The sequence below is a fragment of the Phodopus roborovskii genome, unplaced genomic scaffold (genome assembly GCF_943737965.1).
Source record: "Phodopus roborovskii unplaced genomic scaffold, PHOROB, whole genome shotgun sequence".
In the NCBI taxonomy this organism is placed as follows: Eukaryota; Metazoa; Chordata; class Mammalia; order Rodentia; family Cricetidae; genus Phodopus; species Phodopus roborovskii.
The window spans coordinates 175,076-192,499 of record NW_026126645.1 but is presented as its reverse complement, the minus strand read 5'-3'; the positions used below and the strand labels follow the sequence as shown (position 1 = coordinate 192,499).

The 17,424-nt window shown below is 47.4% G+C and overlaps 1 protein-coding gene across 1 annotated transcript; it reads left to right on the top strand.

The window, feature by feature from the left end:
* Window positions 1–1,833: 1,833 nt before the first annotated feature.
* On the top strand, window positions 1,834–14,143 carry Lin28a (lin-28 homolog A). Its single transcript, XM_051173514.1, has 4 exons — window positions 1,834–2,016; window positions 2,479–2,675; window positions 11,930–12,114; window positions 12,608–14,143. The coding sequence occupies exons 1-4, from the start codon at window positions 1,986–1,988 to the stop codon at window positions 12,822–12,824; spliced, it is 630 nt and encodes a 209-aa protein (XP_051029471.1). The 5' UTR covers window positions 1,834–1,985; the 3' UTR covers window positions 12,825–14,143.
* The last annotated feature ends 3,281 nt before the right edge of the window (window positions 14,144–17,424 follow it).

Genomic DNA, 17,424 nt, shown 5'->3' with positions numbered 1-17,424 from the left:
CTCACCTCGTTCTTCTACTTAAATTCAGGAGATTTCAGCCACCTACTTTTGAACTTCAGGAGCAGAGGTTCAAGGAACAGATATTGTAAAGGCGCTACCTAACCGGAACGGGTTATGCAAATAAAATGGCTTTGGTTGTTACACTTGGAGAACTCCGAAAAGATCTTATAAAAGTCCCAATGGGGAATAGGGCACTGTTAATGATGCTTACTTATATTTTTTCAGCTAAGTAGCAGAAGGCTCACCATAGTCTTTTTTTATCCCCCAAAGTCCTGTCTAATTCATTTTACGCTAAAAACTTTAGTCTCGTGCAAATCACTTCGTAGAGGAAAATATTCATCATAGTCACTGATTCTCCTGCTCATCTTCCATTTCCTCTCACATCATCTTTTTTCTCTTTCTCTGATACACACGTGCTCATGGGAGCACACAGATACACGCACAGTTGCAGCGTGTGAACCACAAGAGAGTCTACACATTTGTAGAGAAGATTGAATTCAGGGTAAACGGATGCCCCTGAAAGCAGGCTCTGTCCCTTTAAATGGGTTGTAGTCGTGGGGGAGGGGAACTGACCGGAGCTGGCATTGTCCAGTTTGAACTGAGCACCGGAAGTGAAGGGGCAGGGCCAGGGCCGTGCACTGAGCCCCGGGCCATTGTCCATCTCTGACCAGGGCAGCGGCCACCCCCCCGGTCCACCCTCTTTATCTTCTAGTAGGGAGTTTACCTCTTCAAATGAGAACCTCCCTATCAAGTCCTTCCTCCATCCACACTACCCGGAGGGAAGCGCAATTTAGGATGGTGACTGAGAACAGGAGGGTCTGGGAATCAGAGTGTCCTGGGTACTGGAGGAAGTGCCTCCACCCACAATCTATTGCCCTCTGCCAGCAAGGGATGGGACAGGACAGGACGCGGCGGACAGGATGAGAAAGCAGCTATCACAGAGGGACTCTTCCAGGGATCCCCCATGCTCTCCCAGGAAGCTCTCTACCTGGGACCAACTTTAGATGCAGGCTTGGAAGGAAGCAAAGGATTCTTTGCACAGAATCAACTAGGAGCTTGTTTCTGATTGGGACAAACCCAGCGAAACTGATGTTGAGACTTGGAGATGGAGACATCTAGTTGTAGTCAGAGGCAGACCGAGTTTGAGAGGCAGCGCCTAGGTCAAGACAAATCTGCTCTGTGGGGTCTCCAGCCGCTTCCCTGCACCCCTATCCTGGCTTCCTAGTGTCCAGAACTCCAGGTCTATCTAAGCACACGGGGGTGGGTGGTGAGAGCAGGTCAGCGACAAGCAGCCGGGTCAGCTCGGAGGCCTGCGGGGGAAGGGGGGAGGGGCGCTGAGGGACTGGGGGAGGGGGAGGGCTCATCCATTTCTCCCTTGACAGGTGGTTTGTGTTTCTGATTGGACAGCGCCACCAGGCTCACACCTCCCTCCCCCAACTCTCTGGAATGTATAATTATCTGCCCGGGGGGTGGGGGTGGTGTGGTGGTGTGTGTGTGTGTGTGTGTGTAGTCACGTGGTTACAAAACTACCCCCCCCTTAGGTCCCCCACCTGTGTCTGCATTGGGTACCCATATTGAGTCCTGAAAGTGCAGGATCCCAAATTCTGGGGTACTCAAGACTTCTAGGGCAAAAGAACCCCATCTCCAGATGTGTGCTTGTGGAGGGGGTGTCAAATCTCAAGGTTCTGGGAAGGGACACCCCAGAGGTGTCAGAGACCAGAGCGGTGGGGGAGGGCGGGAGCCAGAGCCGGAGGGAAAGGGAGGGGTAAGGAGAAGGGAGGGGAGGGGAGGGGGCTGCCCGCGGGGGGTTGGGTCATTGTCTTTTAGAATTTGGGAGCCTTTGAAAAGCCGTGGGCCCTCCCACCGCTATTGTGCGGGGGAAGATGTAGCAGCCTCTTCTCCGAACCACCCCTTTGCCTCCGGACTTCTCTGGGGCCAGCAGCCGCCCGACCTGGGGCCCGGGGCCACGGGCTCAGCCGACGACCATGGGCTCGGTGTCTAACCAGCAGTTTGCAGGTTCGAGCTTGCGATTCAGCGGGCACACCTTAGGGTGCAGGGCGCCCAAGAGCTAATTAGAAGGGAGGTGGGAAAGTGTCCCACGTATTTGCCCGCGGGACCCCAAGTCTCTGCGGCCTCCTGCTTCTTGGGGCCATCTCTGGAGCAGGGAACCCTGGTGTTCCAGTGGCTTGTGCGCGGAGCCCGTGGGGGCGGAGGGAGAGAAGAGGAGGGGCCTGTCCCGCCGCGTGTGCACGGGCAACATGTTGTGGGAAGACAAGCAAAACTTTCGGGGCATCAGCATCCTCGGTGTAAGCTTGGGGAGGCAGCCAGGACAGGTTTCTTGTTTCCAGCTGTTTGGTAGCTGCCTCCTCCTGGGTGTCTTATCTGCGGGCTCAACACCGAGATCTCCCAGACCGGTCCCAGAGAGGGCCCTGTGATTGCTTGGCCCCCAGCTGATCACCTGGCCCTCCCTGTCTCCAGGTGGCTGCGCCAAGGCAGCGGAGAAGGCGCCCGAGGAGGCGCCGGCTGACGCGGCCCGGGCGGCAGAGGAGCCGCAGCTGCTGCACGGGGCCGGCATCTGTAAGTGGTTCAACGTGCGCATGGGGTTCGGCTTCCTGTCCATGACCGCCCGCGCCGGGGTCGCGCTCGACCCCCCAGTGGACGTCTTTGTGCACCAGGTGAGAATGATTCTGGTAACTTAGCTAGGAAAAAGAAAACTGGGAGTTACATATAGGCTTGGCCGATGGCCGCTCCTGTTGGATTGGGAGAGATAAAGGATCCTCATTGTGCATTCCTATCTGCTGGGACACCCCGATTTTAAGTTTGAGTAACTACAGTGGAGCAAGGAGAAGGCACCACTGATTACCAGCACCCCCTCCCCGCCCCCTTCCGGGAACCCCTCTGGCTTACCACGTGTCTATTACCTCTTTTCCCCTGGGAAGGGAGCAGGGGGCAGGGAGGTGACCCCATGTGGCAGAAACTAAGGTTGTATTGTGCTTGCCGGTGGGGGAGGGCGAGCAGGCCGATGAGGGAAGCACATGCAGGGCCTCTGCGGTGCGCTAGAGCCTTGAGTTCTGAAGATCTGAATGTAGTTTACAAGGCGGCAGAGTATGGGTAATTTGCCACCCTACTACCCACGGGCATGAACCTGTGAGGGCAGGCTCTTCCCCTGTTTAGTGCAGATCTCAGTCAGGTGGCCACCCAAAAAGCCAGGTCCTGTGGCCACTATAGATTTGGCAGATCCCGGAAGGATCAGCGTGTGGGCTGAAAAGCTCCCGTAGAGGGTTGGATTTCAGTACAGGACTGGCAGGCACCTCTGCTGTCCACCAGATCCTGCGAGGAAGGAAATCCTTAAGAGCCCAGGTCTTTATTCCTGGCTGGGCCAGCCTAGGAGACTTGGGTCGGTGCAATCCCAAGTTCTCAGTTAAAGAAGGGCTGCGCAGTGGGGAGTGAAATTCAGTGTCGAGGGGGCAGGCTGTGGAAGGAGGCTGGCCTCTTGCCCTATTCTCCTCAGCTTGGCATTTATGGCCCCAGACAGCCATTGATTGCTGTCCCTAACATTCCTAACCCTAAACAAGGAAGGGAGCAGAGCCTTCAGGTTTCAATGTTACTCGCCTTCCCCTCTCAACGTCCTACGGACGTTCAAGTGGTCCCCGTGCCTCGGTGGGAATGAGGTTCCTGCTACTCCCCCTTCGATATTTGGTGGTTAAGGCAGGACCAGGAAAGGAGAAATTGCTAATCCCTAGCCCTGGAGCTTGACACCCGGTCCGGGCAGGGAGGGGTTACTTCAGGGAGGTTAGCTTTAGGAGCTGTGGGGGAGGGGAAAGGAGGATGTGGGGATTAAGAGTTGGAGCCTGAGGGATGGCGTTCTTGAGGGGGAGGGGTAGGGAAGGAGATGCTGGATCGACTGGTTGGAGGCTAGAGGTTGCTGTGAAGACTGAACACTACCCTCCAGTCAGGAGGTTGAGGAGGGGCAACTAGGTGATTTGGGTTGAAGGGATTTTTGGGACCAGTTCTTTGCTGTTGGTGCCATTGGGCTTCTAGAACGTGTGTTTAAGATACCTGTAGTAGTACTCTTAGCTACTTTCTTGAACACCCCCCCCCCATCACTACCACCAGACTGCCGGTTTCTGGATGGTAGTTTTGTGCCCCATCTCATTTACATATGTGAATGATAAGCCACAGGAAGTAATTGTGAGAGAGAAGGGAATTGCCTCTTTACATCTATTAAGTCACTTTATTACAGGAACCAGCTTTGAATGGTTCTCCTCAGCGGGTGGCAAGCTCCCACTCTTGGCATTTATCTGATCACAGAGATTAAAATCTTTCCTGGTCTGGAGATGGGCTAGACAGCCTTCCCAGTTTTGGGAGGCTGGAATATAAAGTAGGTATAAAGCTTCCTTGACTTCTTCCAAAGGCTAAGTAGGGAGTTACGAAGGAGCATGTACTCTCTGCTCTGAGGTTCCTTAGTAGTAGAACAAATTGGAGGGGTGTACCCTCCAGTTCCATAGCAATTGGAAAGCTATAGGACATCACTGGGGGAGAGCAGCAATCTTCAGTACAGATCAGCTTGGAGATCTATGCCCACAACCCAAAGTTGAAGTTTTTGTGTGTTTGGTTTTCTATTTTCTTTTCTTTCTTTCTTTCTTTTTTTTTTAAAAGACATTCTCACTGTCTAACTTTGGCTGGCCTGCAATTTGCTCTGTAGACCAGGCTAGCCTCTAACTGAAGATTTGCCTACCTCTGCCTGGATTTGGGATTAAAGGCCCACGCCAAGTCTCCTGGCTGACACCCATATTTGAAGCAGTTGCCTCCCTAACTGCCATTCTTCCTGCTCTGTAGTTGGTGTTACCACCGCTGATGATGGTGGTTGGGCTGGTCCATGCTCAAGCATAATATTTAGGCTGGTGACCTGAGTTATCTCTGCTGGAAGAACAGTGTAGATACTGGGTAAGCTCTAAAATTTGTTCACTTCTGAAAGAGTGTTCATGAGGTGGAGAGGGTAAGAAGTCTTTAATGGAACTTTGTTCTGGCGATGGGGTGGAGGGGAAGAAACTGTCTCAAGATGACCTTAGTCATGCCATGGAAAGGGAGGGGGTCAGGGATGATCACCAAGATTGAAGTGATAAGGTTGGTTCCCTGCACCCTGTTAAAGATTGTGCAAATCCATGTCCTTGTATATTTTGAGCCAGCACCCTACATTGACTGTAGTGCAGGCATGCCTGGAAGTCACTCTAGCCAAGGTCACCAAAGGAATGTTGGTGTTGGGTGACACTCCTTTGCTTTGGCCTCCAGTGTCTGATTTGCATATGCTTCATTCTCTTCCCAGTGGAAGAGTAGGCCGAGGGTGAGGGGCTATCTATGACCCAGGTTTCTCCAGTACCCAGTATAATTAGCCATTGATTGATCTTATTAGATCTTGAGATCTGTGTCTGGAATTAATTGTAAATAACACATCCCTTGGAAGGCAGAATCACTTCTAATTGAGATGACAAGATACTCATCAAAATGGTTAGAAGTTGCTGACCACTTTTAAGTGTTGGTTTTACTCTGGTTTCCTGTGGCTCCAAATATAGGCCACCAAGATTCATGAATGTAGTTTTTATTTTTAAGGCAGGTTCTTTTGTAGCACAGGCTGGCCTTGATCCTCCTACCTTTGTATTCGCAGTGTTGGGATTATAGGTGTGCACAACCACCATCTGGCCCAGATGAGTTTTTACTAGCTTTTTGGCTTACAAGCAAAGACTATAAAGAACTAAGTTGGGTTTGGACAAAAGTCCAACATTGACACAGAAATTGAAGCTAAAACCGCTTGAGCCACTGTGGCTTGGACCTTCAGAGCAGAAATCTGAGGGTCTAGGTTAAGACAGCTGGGTTACAGCTAGGTTGCAGGATGTGTATAGGATGTTGCCTTCCTGGATTATAACACTGCACCACCCAAGTGAATGTACTTTCCAGAGAGAAGAGCTTGACTATGGTGATTTTTCTTTTTAAAGTATGTTCTTTATCTAAATGAATGAATAAGGAGATGATGAAAGTTTTGACCCTTGGGGTCAGGGGTAGACTGAATGTTTTCCAGAGGAGACAGGGAAGGCTGTAGGTGAAGATGCTTCCTTTCTGGACTGGTTAGAATATGATCTGGTCCCATGTAATGTGCCGAGAGTATTTGTGGGGGTTCATTAAGATCATCTTGGAATCAAACCCAGGACACTCACTACTGTTATTCCCATGTCAATAGGAAAAAGTGGCTTAAAAATAACGTTTTTCTGTAAAGTTGGTACAAAGAAGTCTGCTATTTTGCCATTTTGAAATATTTGTTGTTCTCTCCTCTATGAGGAGACGTCCTCTCAGAGAATGTCCTGGCCAATGCTTTGCCGCCATCCCAAGCAAAGTTTCCAACATGGTAAAACATCTGCCTTGTGAATGAGGACATAGCTGCCTGCACTGTGGTTTTCAGTGACTTGGTCTCGTGTGTAGGGCATGGCCATTACTCCACATACCCAATCAGTTTTAAACGTCATACATGATTTTTTTGAGACACCGTCACCTGCGTGTTGTCCAAGGTTGGAGCAGGAATGTTCATAATTGCACATACCTTTTAAGCATGATTTCACATTGCTGTTAGAAACCAACAGCCTTTTGGTATAAGTTCCAGGAAGCTTTTCATTCCTATTCCTACCCTGCACTCCTTGCTCATGGCCTAGGATCCCAGTTGGATGGGAAGAAAGCCCCATGTCCTTGCAACTCCAGCTTCTTGAGGAGGGTGGAAAGGACCCACCATGAGGAGCTGAGGTGTCAGTGCTAACACAAATTCACTTGCATAGGCTGATGCACCATCTGGTGGACAGCTGTGGAGGAGCATGTGGCCTGGACCACTGAGCAGAAGTGAATAGCAGTTAACCTTATGTTGGGGACATTTGTGATACCAAACTCTGTCTCTAGCAGTGAGGCTTGCTGAAGCCTTGACACCAGTGTCACCGCTGTTAACTCTTTAAAATTAAAAGGTATTATTTGGGAGTTTAAAAGTATATCTAGAAAACATGATAATTTGACTCACCTTATTGGACCTTGCTTGGCTTGCGAATCCAGGCTCATGGCAGTCAGCCCAACACTTGGCCTTTCTTGATACTATGATCAAGGTGCTTATTTTTATCTGAAGCGCCTGCTTGGAACTTCTGTCCCAGACACTCCCTCTGCCTGGCTCTCCCAAATATATACTTGGCTAGTCCCCTCACTTCATTAGGGTTTCTGGTCGGATTTCTCCTCTGGTTGTAACTCACTCGGGTTTGATAGGGATGTTTATCACAGTAACTCATCTGCACAGTCAACATTGATCTGCGTTTTGGTTACTAAACCCAGAATTGGTCAGAGACACGCATGGGGTCACCGGAACTGGAATATCCCAGGGTGCTGGTGAAGAGGAGGGAAGCCCTAGTTTTGGGCCTGGTCAGCCCGGTGGGTGGAGTACAATGAAAAGCGGAGTGAAACTGGGTGTGGAGCTGGAAAAGGCTGTTGGGTATAATACTGGACTGGGGTATTTGATGTAGGGGGGGTGGGGATTCGTCAAAAGAAAGAAGCAGAAGGCCGGAAGTGCTGTAACCAAAGGAGAAGCACCAGGGAGGAAACTGTTACTAAGTGTCATCCCCCCTGCAGCGGCCCAAGCAGGCTGCCCACCTGACTAACTTCAACAGGTTGGAAAAGGAAAATGGGATTCCTGACTTCCCTGTTCAAATGTTTATCTGCTGCAGCTGCGGGAAGGACCTGATAGAAGGCGCTCTTGGGGAGGCAGCCTCTTTATTAGTTCATCCTGGAGGTACGGGGAGGGAAGATGTCTGTTAGTTGACTAGCAAACTTCCCCTTCCTGGGGTCTGACTGGACAAGAGGTTCCGAAGCCATTTCTCTCACCCTGACCATAGTGTAGAGGAAGGAAGGAAGGAACTGGTCCCGTTTGAGTGTGGGGGAGGGTGAAGGAGAGCCATCCTAGGGGAATCTGTGCCTTGGAACTCCAGGAATCCGACCACCAGAACCAACCGGTGTCAACCCTTTGTTCCCTGGGGCTGGGCTCTATTGGGGGAGCTCAGGCCATGCCCCTCCCCCCCCAGTGCCTTTTCTTTTTGGAGGGGATGGGGAGAGGGGCGGGGCCCATCTTTGTGTGTGGTTGGGGGTGGACGGGGTGGCTGAAGAATTTTCAGGCTCCTTTTAGATGCTGGCCCTGGGAGTCTGGCTTGGTGGGGCTGCACACTGATTACCTATCTGATAAGAGAAGAATTCAAACTATGTTTTAGAAAGGAGTGGGGGAGGGGCAGCCACCCCTGGAGACCACCAGTTTAAATCCTGCCTAGCCTTTATGTTGAGGTACTCACAGAGGCTGTTTTAAGCAGATCTCTAGTGGTGGAAAGTCTCGTTGCCTTACCCATTTATACTGTCTCCCTTGGTCTCACAGTGGGTTTGGACTTCAGAGAAGGGCTGGGTTTGTTTTTTGTGTGTTTTTTTGTTTGTTTTTTGTTTTTTTGAGTTCTCAAGAATGGTTAGTAATAAAAGCAGAGTTAATCTGAGCATCCCAACACTTGGCTCTTACTGGTACCCTGTCTCCATCTAGCCTGAAAGGAAGGTAATTGGTCCTCCCACAGGATTTTTACATGGCCGGTGAAGTGTTAATTACTTTTCAAGTGTAAAACCTCACAGCATCACCATAAAATCAGTATATACTCCATTTTACAAATGAGTAAGGAGGGACCAGGCTCCTCCACTCAAGTCTTAACCATTTATCTGCTGGATCTCAGCTGGAGCTTGGCAGGGGCCCTGAAGGATTGGATTGTCTGGGAAGAAGGAAGGCTCCTCCAATACCTCATTAGCTAGCTGTCTTGGTTTTAAGGTGGTTTCTGTGCAGTGCTGGCAGAGAGGTGGGTCTTTTTGAACACTGTGTTACTTTTATTTCCTCTTAAGGTTTTACCCCCTTGCTCACATCAAATTGAGGCAGTAGGTTAGAAAGTCACCACCATGTTCCTGTGGGTGTGAAAAGGGGGGAACCTAGATTGGGTATGCTTAGTGAGTGTATGACCTGGATCATACACATATACTAAGAACCCTTTATAAAAAAAGTGAAAGGATGTGTCTTGGGAATATTTCTGTGATAGGACAATTGCAAATAATCCTGAAGTGTTGACTGAAAGCTTAGTAAGTCCATGCCCATCAGGAGCTGGACTTAATTGATTCTGCTTTAAGATGCCCACTATGGGCCTGTATCTGTTATTCCAGCATTCAAGACGCGAAAGGGGAAAGATTTCCAGTTAAAAATAACTGCTCTTTGAGTTCTAGGTCTACACAGTGAGTTCTAGACCAGCCAAAGCTACATAGTAAGACCCTGTCTCAAGGGGGGGGGCAAAGAAAAGGCAAGGAGAAAACCTTATCTATTTTTGTGAGGAATCTTAAAGGCCCAATTTATTAGCCTAGGGTATGGGATATGATGCCCAAGCCTGTGCTGTTCACCAATACCCTTGATGGAAGTTTTGTGTAAAGCTCCTAAATTAAAACGAAAGTTGCCTTGTGTGGTGGTGGTGGCACTTACCTTTAGCAGACAGAGGCAGGTGGATCTCTGTGGAGATCTAGAGTCCAGCCTGATCTACAGAACGAGTCCTAGGACTGCCAGGGCTACACAGACAAACCCTATTTCAAAAAACAATCCTCCCAAAAAAGAACCTCAAAAGTTAGAATGATTGAAGAATTTGTGTCCCACCTGGCTAATAGTTATTATAATTTTTTTCTTCTAGAGCTCTAGTATTCTACCAATTCAAATACTAGAGGAACTTGTTAATGCTCTCTCAGGTAGTCCTGGCCAGGTGTAGTGATTCTCCCTGCCCCCCCTTCTGTTCTGTGGGGGGAGGGGGATAGGGTCTCTAGATAACCATGTCTAGAACTCTGAAGATCAGGCTGGCCTCACGTGCACTTCCTCTGCTGAAATCAACCAAGCCTGGATGGATCATTTACTTTTTCTTTCTAGGGAAGAGAACCATTTAGTACTACACAAGTACTGTACCATGTCCTGTGGCGACTTCCTTTTTGACATTGTCACATGGAATTGGAATCTCTTATGCTAGTTTAAGCTGTGGTAAAGACTGTTCTGGGAAGGGCCAGGAAGTGCTGTCACCTGCACTAATAAATAGTGGATCTGGTATCCAGTAAGGTGGCAGCTGTAAGCTTAGGGGTTCTGGGTTCCTCGATGCCTAGTGACCCTCTTTTTTAAAGGGGCTGGACCTGTACAAATTGCTTATAGCTATCAGTGTTTTTCAAGTTTCAGGTAGGTAGGGCATGCAGTATTTCCAGAAACCATTACATTACAAATTGTTCTAAATCTTTTTTTCCATTCACTATCATCATTCCAAACCAGATAATTTACGATCTATTTCCTTGTTTCTGGGCATGTATATGTGGTCCCAGCTGTTCAAGAGGCTGTGGCAGTTTGGGCAACACGGTTGTCAAAAAAATAAACAACAACCTACCTCATTGCCATGCAATACACATGTAATTATAGCACTTTGAAGGCTGAGGCAGGAAAATCATGCATTTGAGGCCAGTCTGAGTGGTATAGTGAGACCTTGTCTCAAAAACCAGAAACCCATTCTTCATTAATTCATCCAAAAATGTATCCAAATGAGGTACCAAAGTATGGCATGAACAACAAAAAAGTCACTGGCTTTTGTTTTAAATTTGTGTGTTTGTGTGTATGCAGCACACGTGCCACGCTGTACCTGTGGTGGGGGTCAGAGGCCACGTCTGTTTTTCAGGCTCGCCAGCAGCTGACTTTACCCGCCAAGGCATCCTGCCAGCTCCCTAATACCTTTTAAAATGTGTATCATTCTATACGTTCTGGCCTTGAGAAACTGTAGGTCCAGCTGGTACTTTCTGCCCAGGCCTCCTGAGTGGGGTGGGTAGAGGTAACACTATGCCAGGCTCACTTGCGGTTGTGCAGTTTTCCCCCTAAGTGGTAGTAGCTTTTTGTAGGTTTGTCTGACTTTTTATATTTTTGTTTTGTTTTGAGACCGACCATGCTGGCCTTGAAGTTGCCTCCCTCCTGTCTTAGCCTTCCTCCCAAACATTGAGATTAGTGCTATGTCATGATGCTGGCTTGTCATTCTTTTTTCTTAGCAATTAGGTAATTAATCCCTTCAGGTATATTTTAAGCTGGACAGTGGTGGGGTGGTGGTGCACGCCTTTAATCCTAGCACTTAGGAGGCAGAGACAGGCAGATCTGAGTTTGGGGCCAGCCCAATCTACAGAGGAAGTTCCAAGCCAGACAGGAGATAGTCACCTATTTCTCCACACATTGCTGGGATGGCTTCATCACATTCCATCTTAGTCCTTGCCCTGAAACTGACTTAAATTTTTAGTAACATTTTCATGATTTCAAATTTAAAGATTATAGGAATGGACAAATTCTCTTTCCCCAGATTCATCCATTAACATTTGCCCTCTTTATTGTGTCCTTATCTCTATACAGTTTTTTTTTTTTTTTTTTTTTTTTTTTTTTTTTGGTAGGGTGGGGAGGGGAAGAGATAGGGTCTCACTGTAGTCCTGGCTGGCCTGGAACTCATATAGATCCATCTCAGGGATTCATCTGCCTCTGTCTGCCAAGTACTGGGATTAAAGCCTTGTACTAACTATCACATGTGGCCCAATGATACCGCCTTAGCAACCATAAATACAGCATTAAGTATGCTTGTCTAAGTATTTTAATGTGTATTTCCTAAGGATGGAGGTGATTTCTTGTTGTTTTCATGGTGACCATTTAATTGGGTGACAGGTATGTGCCTCCATGCTCCGCTGAGTTGAGTTTTCTTCTCATTTGTGAAATGGGGCTGCCGTCTCTTTTCGGTTTTGATTTATGGTGTAGTATCAGAGACAAATAGTAAAATCCTGTGTTTCCCTTTGCTAGAGTAAGCTGCACATGGAGGGTTTCCGGAGCCTCAAGGAGGGTGAGGCAGTAGAATTCACCTTTAAGAAGTCCGCCAAGGGTCTGGAATCCATCCGTGTTACCGGCCCTGGTGGGGTGTTCTGCATTGGGAGCGAGCGGCGGCCAAAGGGGAAGAACACACAGAAACGAAGATCCAAAGGAGACAGGTATGGCCCAGAAGGCAGCTTTCGTGAGTTGCTGAGGATGGTGTCCACTCAGGTGCCATCTGTATCAGGTTCCCAAAGATAATTCCACCTTTGGCAATTCAGTCATGGTTGGTTTGCAAATCACTGCACTGAGATTAGCCTCTTGCTAAGAGTGGCACTGGCTATCCATGCTGACTTTAGTTGAGAAGCAATGACTACCATTGAAGGCCAGGCAGGAATATATACTGAAACCTTGTCTCAAAAATGAAAATAAATAAATAGGGTTGACCAGATGGCTCAGTGGTTAAGAGTACTTAACTGCTGTTGCAGAAGGCCCAGGGGAGGTCTCATCCACTCCTCAAGCTGTACTTCAGTTGGGATCTTTTTGTCTTATAGATCTAGAAAGGGCATAAAGGTAAGGGAGAGGATTATAGTGATTAGCATGGGTGAGGGTGTCATCCCTTAGGAGGTGTCAAACTTCTTCTCATGGCTTTACCATTCTGTCTTGTGCCAGGTGCTATAACTGTGGTGGTCTAGACCACCATGCCAAGGAATGCAAGCTGCCACCACAGCCCAAGAAGTGCCACTTCTGCCAAAGCATCAACCATATGGTGGCCTCATGTCCACTGAAGGCCCAGCAGGTCCCCACTTCTCAGGGAAAGCCTGCCTACTTCCGGGAGGAGGAAGAAGAGATCCACAGCCCTGCCTTGCTCCCAGAAGCCCAGAATTGAGGCACCAGAGCCGGGGCTATTCTTTTGCTATTGGGGAGTTTCAAGGAGAAGGCATCAATCGGCAGAGTGGAGAAAGTGGGGATAGGGTGGGTTGTGGGTAGCTGGCACTGCCATATGTCTCAGGCCGGGGTTCCCAGTATCACCCTGTCTTCCCTTGGTGGGGGGGAAGGGGGGCAATGGAAACTCCAACCATGCTTTATCTAAATGCAAGTGAAGGCTTTCGTGGGGAACTACCCTAGAACCTGCATGCATTAGCTGAGGCTTTAACCTAAAATGACATGTCTTTGAAAGTGGCTGGGATAGGCAAGCTCTTCTGTAGAAGGCTGTGTGATAGTTCCCTTGCCAGACAGGGTGTGAAACAAGTGTAAAACCACATTAATGAACCTACCCACCAGCTACTCTATTCCGTGGGAGGGACGCAAGGTTTTTTTCACATCTTGCTTATTCATAACCCAGTCCTGGGATGTGGTGCTGGGAACGGTATCTGTCTTCTGCTGTTACTACCTCACTCCCAGCGCTTTCTGGGCCAATGTGACTTTAATTTATTTGCTCCCTTGGGTAACTGCACCTTGGGTCCCACTTTCTCCAGGATGCCAACTGCACTATCTGTGTGCGAATGACGTATCTTGTGCGTTTTAATTTTTTTTTCTTAATATAAATAATCAGTTTGTATTTTTGTATATTTTAAGCTAAGGCCCTCATTCCTGCACTGTGTTCTCAGGTACACGAGCAATCTCAGGGATAATAAGTCCACAAGCAGCTCCAGGCCTGCACAGCAGGAAAACTTTTTGTTTTGATCACCATGGAGACCAACCATTTGGAATGCACAGCCTATTGAACTACCTCATTTTTGCCAATTACAGATGGCTTTTCTGCCATATAGTCCTTAAAACCTTTGTCCACCTTAAAATGTTTCACAGGAGGCTAGGTTTTAATTAAGCTACCCATGACTTGATCCCATTTTTTTGGCAAAAGATAGGGAGTTAGTCTAAACAGGAAAAGATGGTACAGAGATGTCAAAAGGCTGGGCCAGGTGAAAGCCACAAGAGTAATTTTTCATCCCAAATCCATCCTTCACCAGATTAGTCAAAGCCTGCCATACACAGCAGGGTGTGAGTGTGTGTTTGTGTGTGTGTGTTGGTTTTTTTTTAATGCAAATTAATGAGGATGAGGTTTTTTTATTTGTTTTTAGATACTGGGATTGAACCTAGGGCCTCATTCATGCTAGAACATATTCTGCCACTGAGTTCTCCTGGTAAAGATACAATTTAAGACCAACACCCTTATTCCCACACTGTGCTGTCTAGGGATGTCCTAGCCTTTCGTAATCTTGGCTTCCAGAGAGACCCCAGGCTAGTGGGCCTCTGTGGCAAGTGTCCCGCCTTGCTGCAGTGTAATGGTTGATAGGTAAAGCAAGAATGGGGGGGTTTTGTTTACATGTTGTGAGATCACTGCAAACCTACCTCACTGTGTTGAAACGGGACAAATGCAATAGAACACATTGGGTGGTGTGTGTCTGATCCTGGTTCTTGTCTTCCCCGAGTGCTGTGACCCCCCCCCCCCCAGTTATTGTATTCGTCTGGCCTTTGTAGGACTTTACTGTCTGAGTTGGTGGTTGCTAGGTGGTCTAGTTGTGTAAATATAATGTGTTGGTCTTCATGTTCTTTTGGGGTTTTATTGTTTACAAAACTTTTTGTATTGAGAGAAAAATAGCCAAAGCATCTTTGACAAAGTTCTGCACCAGATGCCAGCATCTGAAACCTAAGTGTGGGGTCCTCTTCTTAAAGTGAGCCTCTGGAACCCTCTTCCTCTTCCCGTCTCCCATTCTGGATCACATCTTTCCAACCTGAAAATAGCTCCTGTGCTACCCTCTTCTACCTCATAAGAAAACTTACACACATTTACTTCTTGGAATATCTTTACAACTCTTGAATGACCCACGTAAAAATTCTGAAGAAGCCATGAACCTCACTCACCCCTTGTTCCCTAACTCAGTCAAGAGTTTTTGGTTGGTTGTTTTGAGACAGGGTCTCACTCTGTAGCTCAGGTTAGCCTCAGATTCCTGGCTATCCTCCTGCCTTAGCCTCCTCAGTGCAGGTGGCAGGTAAGCCACTTCTCCCTGGCAAGACCATTTCTTGGTACGATTCACTTTTGGCTGGGTCAAACTGACTTAATCTACAACCCTTAGGTAGAGAGAAGCAATTGTGGGGCCTTCCATCTGAAAACCAGAAAAGGGAATATGAATGTATAGTCAAGTCACTCAGGAACTTAATGCCGGTGCAAGAAACTTATGTCAAAGTGGCCACAAGACTGTTACTAGGAGACGGACGAATGTAACTCCATGTTTACTGCTAGAAACCAAAGCTTTGTGAGAAATCTTGAATTTATGGGGAGGGGGTGGGAAAGTGTGTACTTGTCTGTCCTTCCCTGATCCCTTCTCTGTCCTGAACTGCAGGAGACTGAGCCCCTGGGCTTTGGTGGCCCCACCACTGGGGTGTTTATTTCATGGTTGATTTTTACTGTACCCGGGTACTTATATTCCTATCGTATAATCATTTTGTAACACATGCTGACTTTCCCTTCCCTTCTTCCCTGGGAAAATAAAGACTTATTGGTACTCAAACTGTTCTCTCATCAAATATTTAGGATGCTTTTCTCATAACCCCCACCTAGGACTGGGAAGTCACAGAGCTATTCTGTTTTTCCCCTCCCCACTTTGTTAGGGATGAATCTTGAAAGTTCAGCCCTTATAGCACCTCATTACACTGGATTTTTGTTTCTAGTTAAGGCCTCTTGTCCCTTCCTTGGAAGCTGCCACATTCAAGAGGGGATTAGAGGCCTGGCATGCATAAGAATGGGGTTGCCTATGCCACTGGCTGGGATGAAAGGACCAGGCCAGGGCTTAGGGCATGAGACCCTAATAATACTTTGTCCTTTACTCCTCAAAGCCTTTTACAAATCCTAATTAACCCCTTGCAACACCCCAAAAAGGAAAATACATAGAGAACCGGGGAAATTGAGGCCAAAGGAGATCACTGACTGTAAGCCAGTATTTTGAGATACAGTTTGCTGGCTTTCCTAATGCTTAAATGGTTTCCAAAGGATAGGAAGATTTTAATGGGGGGGGGGCTTGACCAGGGGGAAACCTAACTATTAACAGAAAGTGGATTAAATAAATCCTCACACTGTTAGCAGAGCAGGGGGGTTGTGACCCTTTAACTAATTGCACCAAACGTTAAACCTAGCAACCCTAACTACTAGGCTTCAGTGAACAGGGCTTCCTGAAAAATCGTATTATTAGCAGAAACCTCACAGCTCACAAAGGAGAAAGAATGGAAGTGTAAGACCTGATGAATGGGTTATTCATCTCCACAGCTTTGTTTAATCACATTTCCACAATTGTGGAAAAATGGCGGGAAAGCTTCTCATAACACATTTCTGTTAAAACTGCACTTTAATCAGGTACAGCTGAAGGACCGGGAGCGTCTCTATCTTGCCCGGTTTGATTCAGACTACAGGGCAAAGCAGCAAAAGGGTTCGATGGAATTGTGAAATTCCTTTACAGATGGAACCATGATTTGAAACAAATGCATCACATACAGAAAGTTCAGAGACTTTGTTTTGTGTTTTAAGCTTTGAGAAAGTAGAACAACCTCTTATCAGTATCACCAAGCAAAAGGCCATAGGTAAGCTAGATCCAATTTTGTTACATTCCGTATCCAAAAGTTATGCAAGATTTTGGTATACAAATAATGCTTTTGATCTCTTACTTCATTTGACTCTATGGTCTTTTCTATTTTTAAAATTTAGGGTTAGGGTTTTGAAGCTGGGTTTCCCAATGAAACCCCTGCTAGCCTCAAACTCTAGGTCACCTAAACTGCCTTCCACTAACTACCACCATGCTGCTTTGTGCCGGGCTGGGATCAGAACCCAGGTCTTCTGGCATGTTTGGCAAACACCATCTATCCTATATTCCCTAGCGCAATGGCCAGTTAGTTTTAGAAGTAAAGCTCTTTCTTGTTTTAAAGTTATGTGGATCTTGGGAACCTGCAAGTCATGAATTCTGGATGGCTTTAGTCAGCCCAAACAGTGACCAAAGCAAGGAACCTCTTTCTGACCAATTAATACCATTAAATGGGGATAAGTGGAAATACATTTTTTTTTCTTTTTGGATTTTTGAGACAGCGTTTCAGTGTATTGCTTTGGATATTGTCCTGGAACTCGCTCTGTAGACCAGGTTGGCCTTGAACTCACACAGGTCCGCTTGCCTCTGCCTCTTCCTCCCCAGTGCTGGGATTAAAAGCGTGAGCCATGCTTGGCGCTTTTTTAAAAAAGAGAGACAATGTCCTGTACAGACCAGGTTGGCCTTATATATACTACGTAGCAGAGAAGGCCTTGAGCTAATTCTTCTGACCTCAAAGTCTCCTGAACGGTGAGTTGTGACAATGCGCCACCATTTTCTGCTATTTAAACTATATTGTAGCAGAGCTTTAAAAGGAACCCAGTTCATCCCTGTACGGTTTACATCTATAATCCCAGTAGTTGGAGACCAAGGCAGGAGGCTTGCCGAGAGTATAAAGTTACCATGTCCCCAAAATAC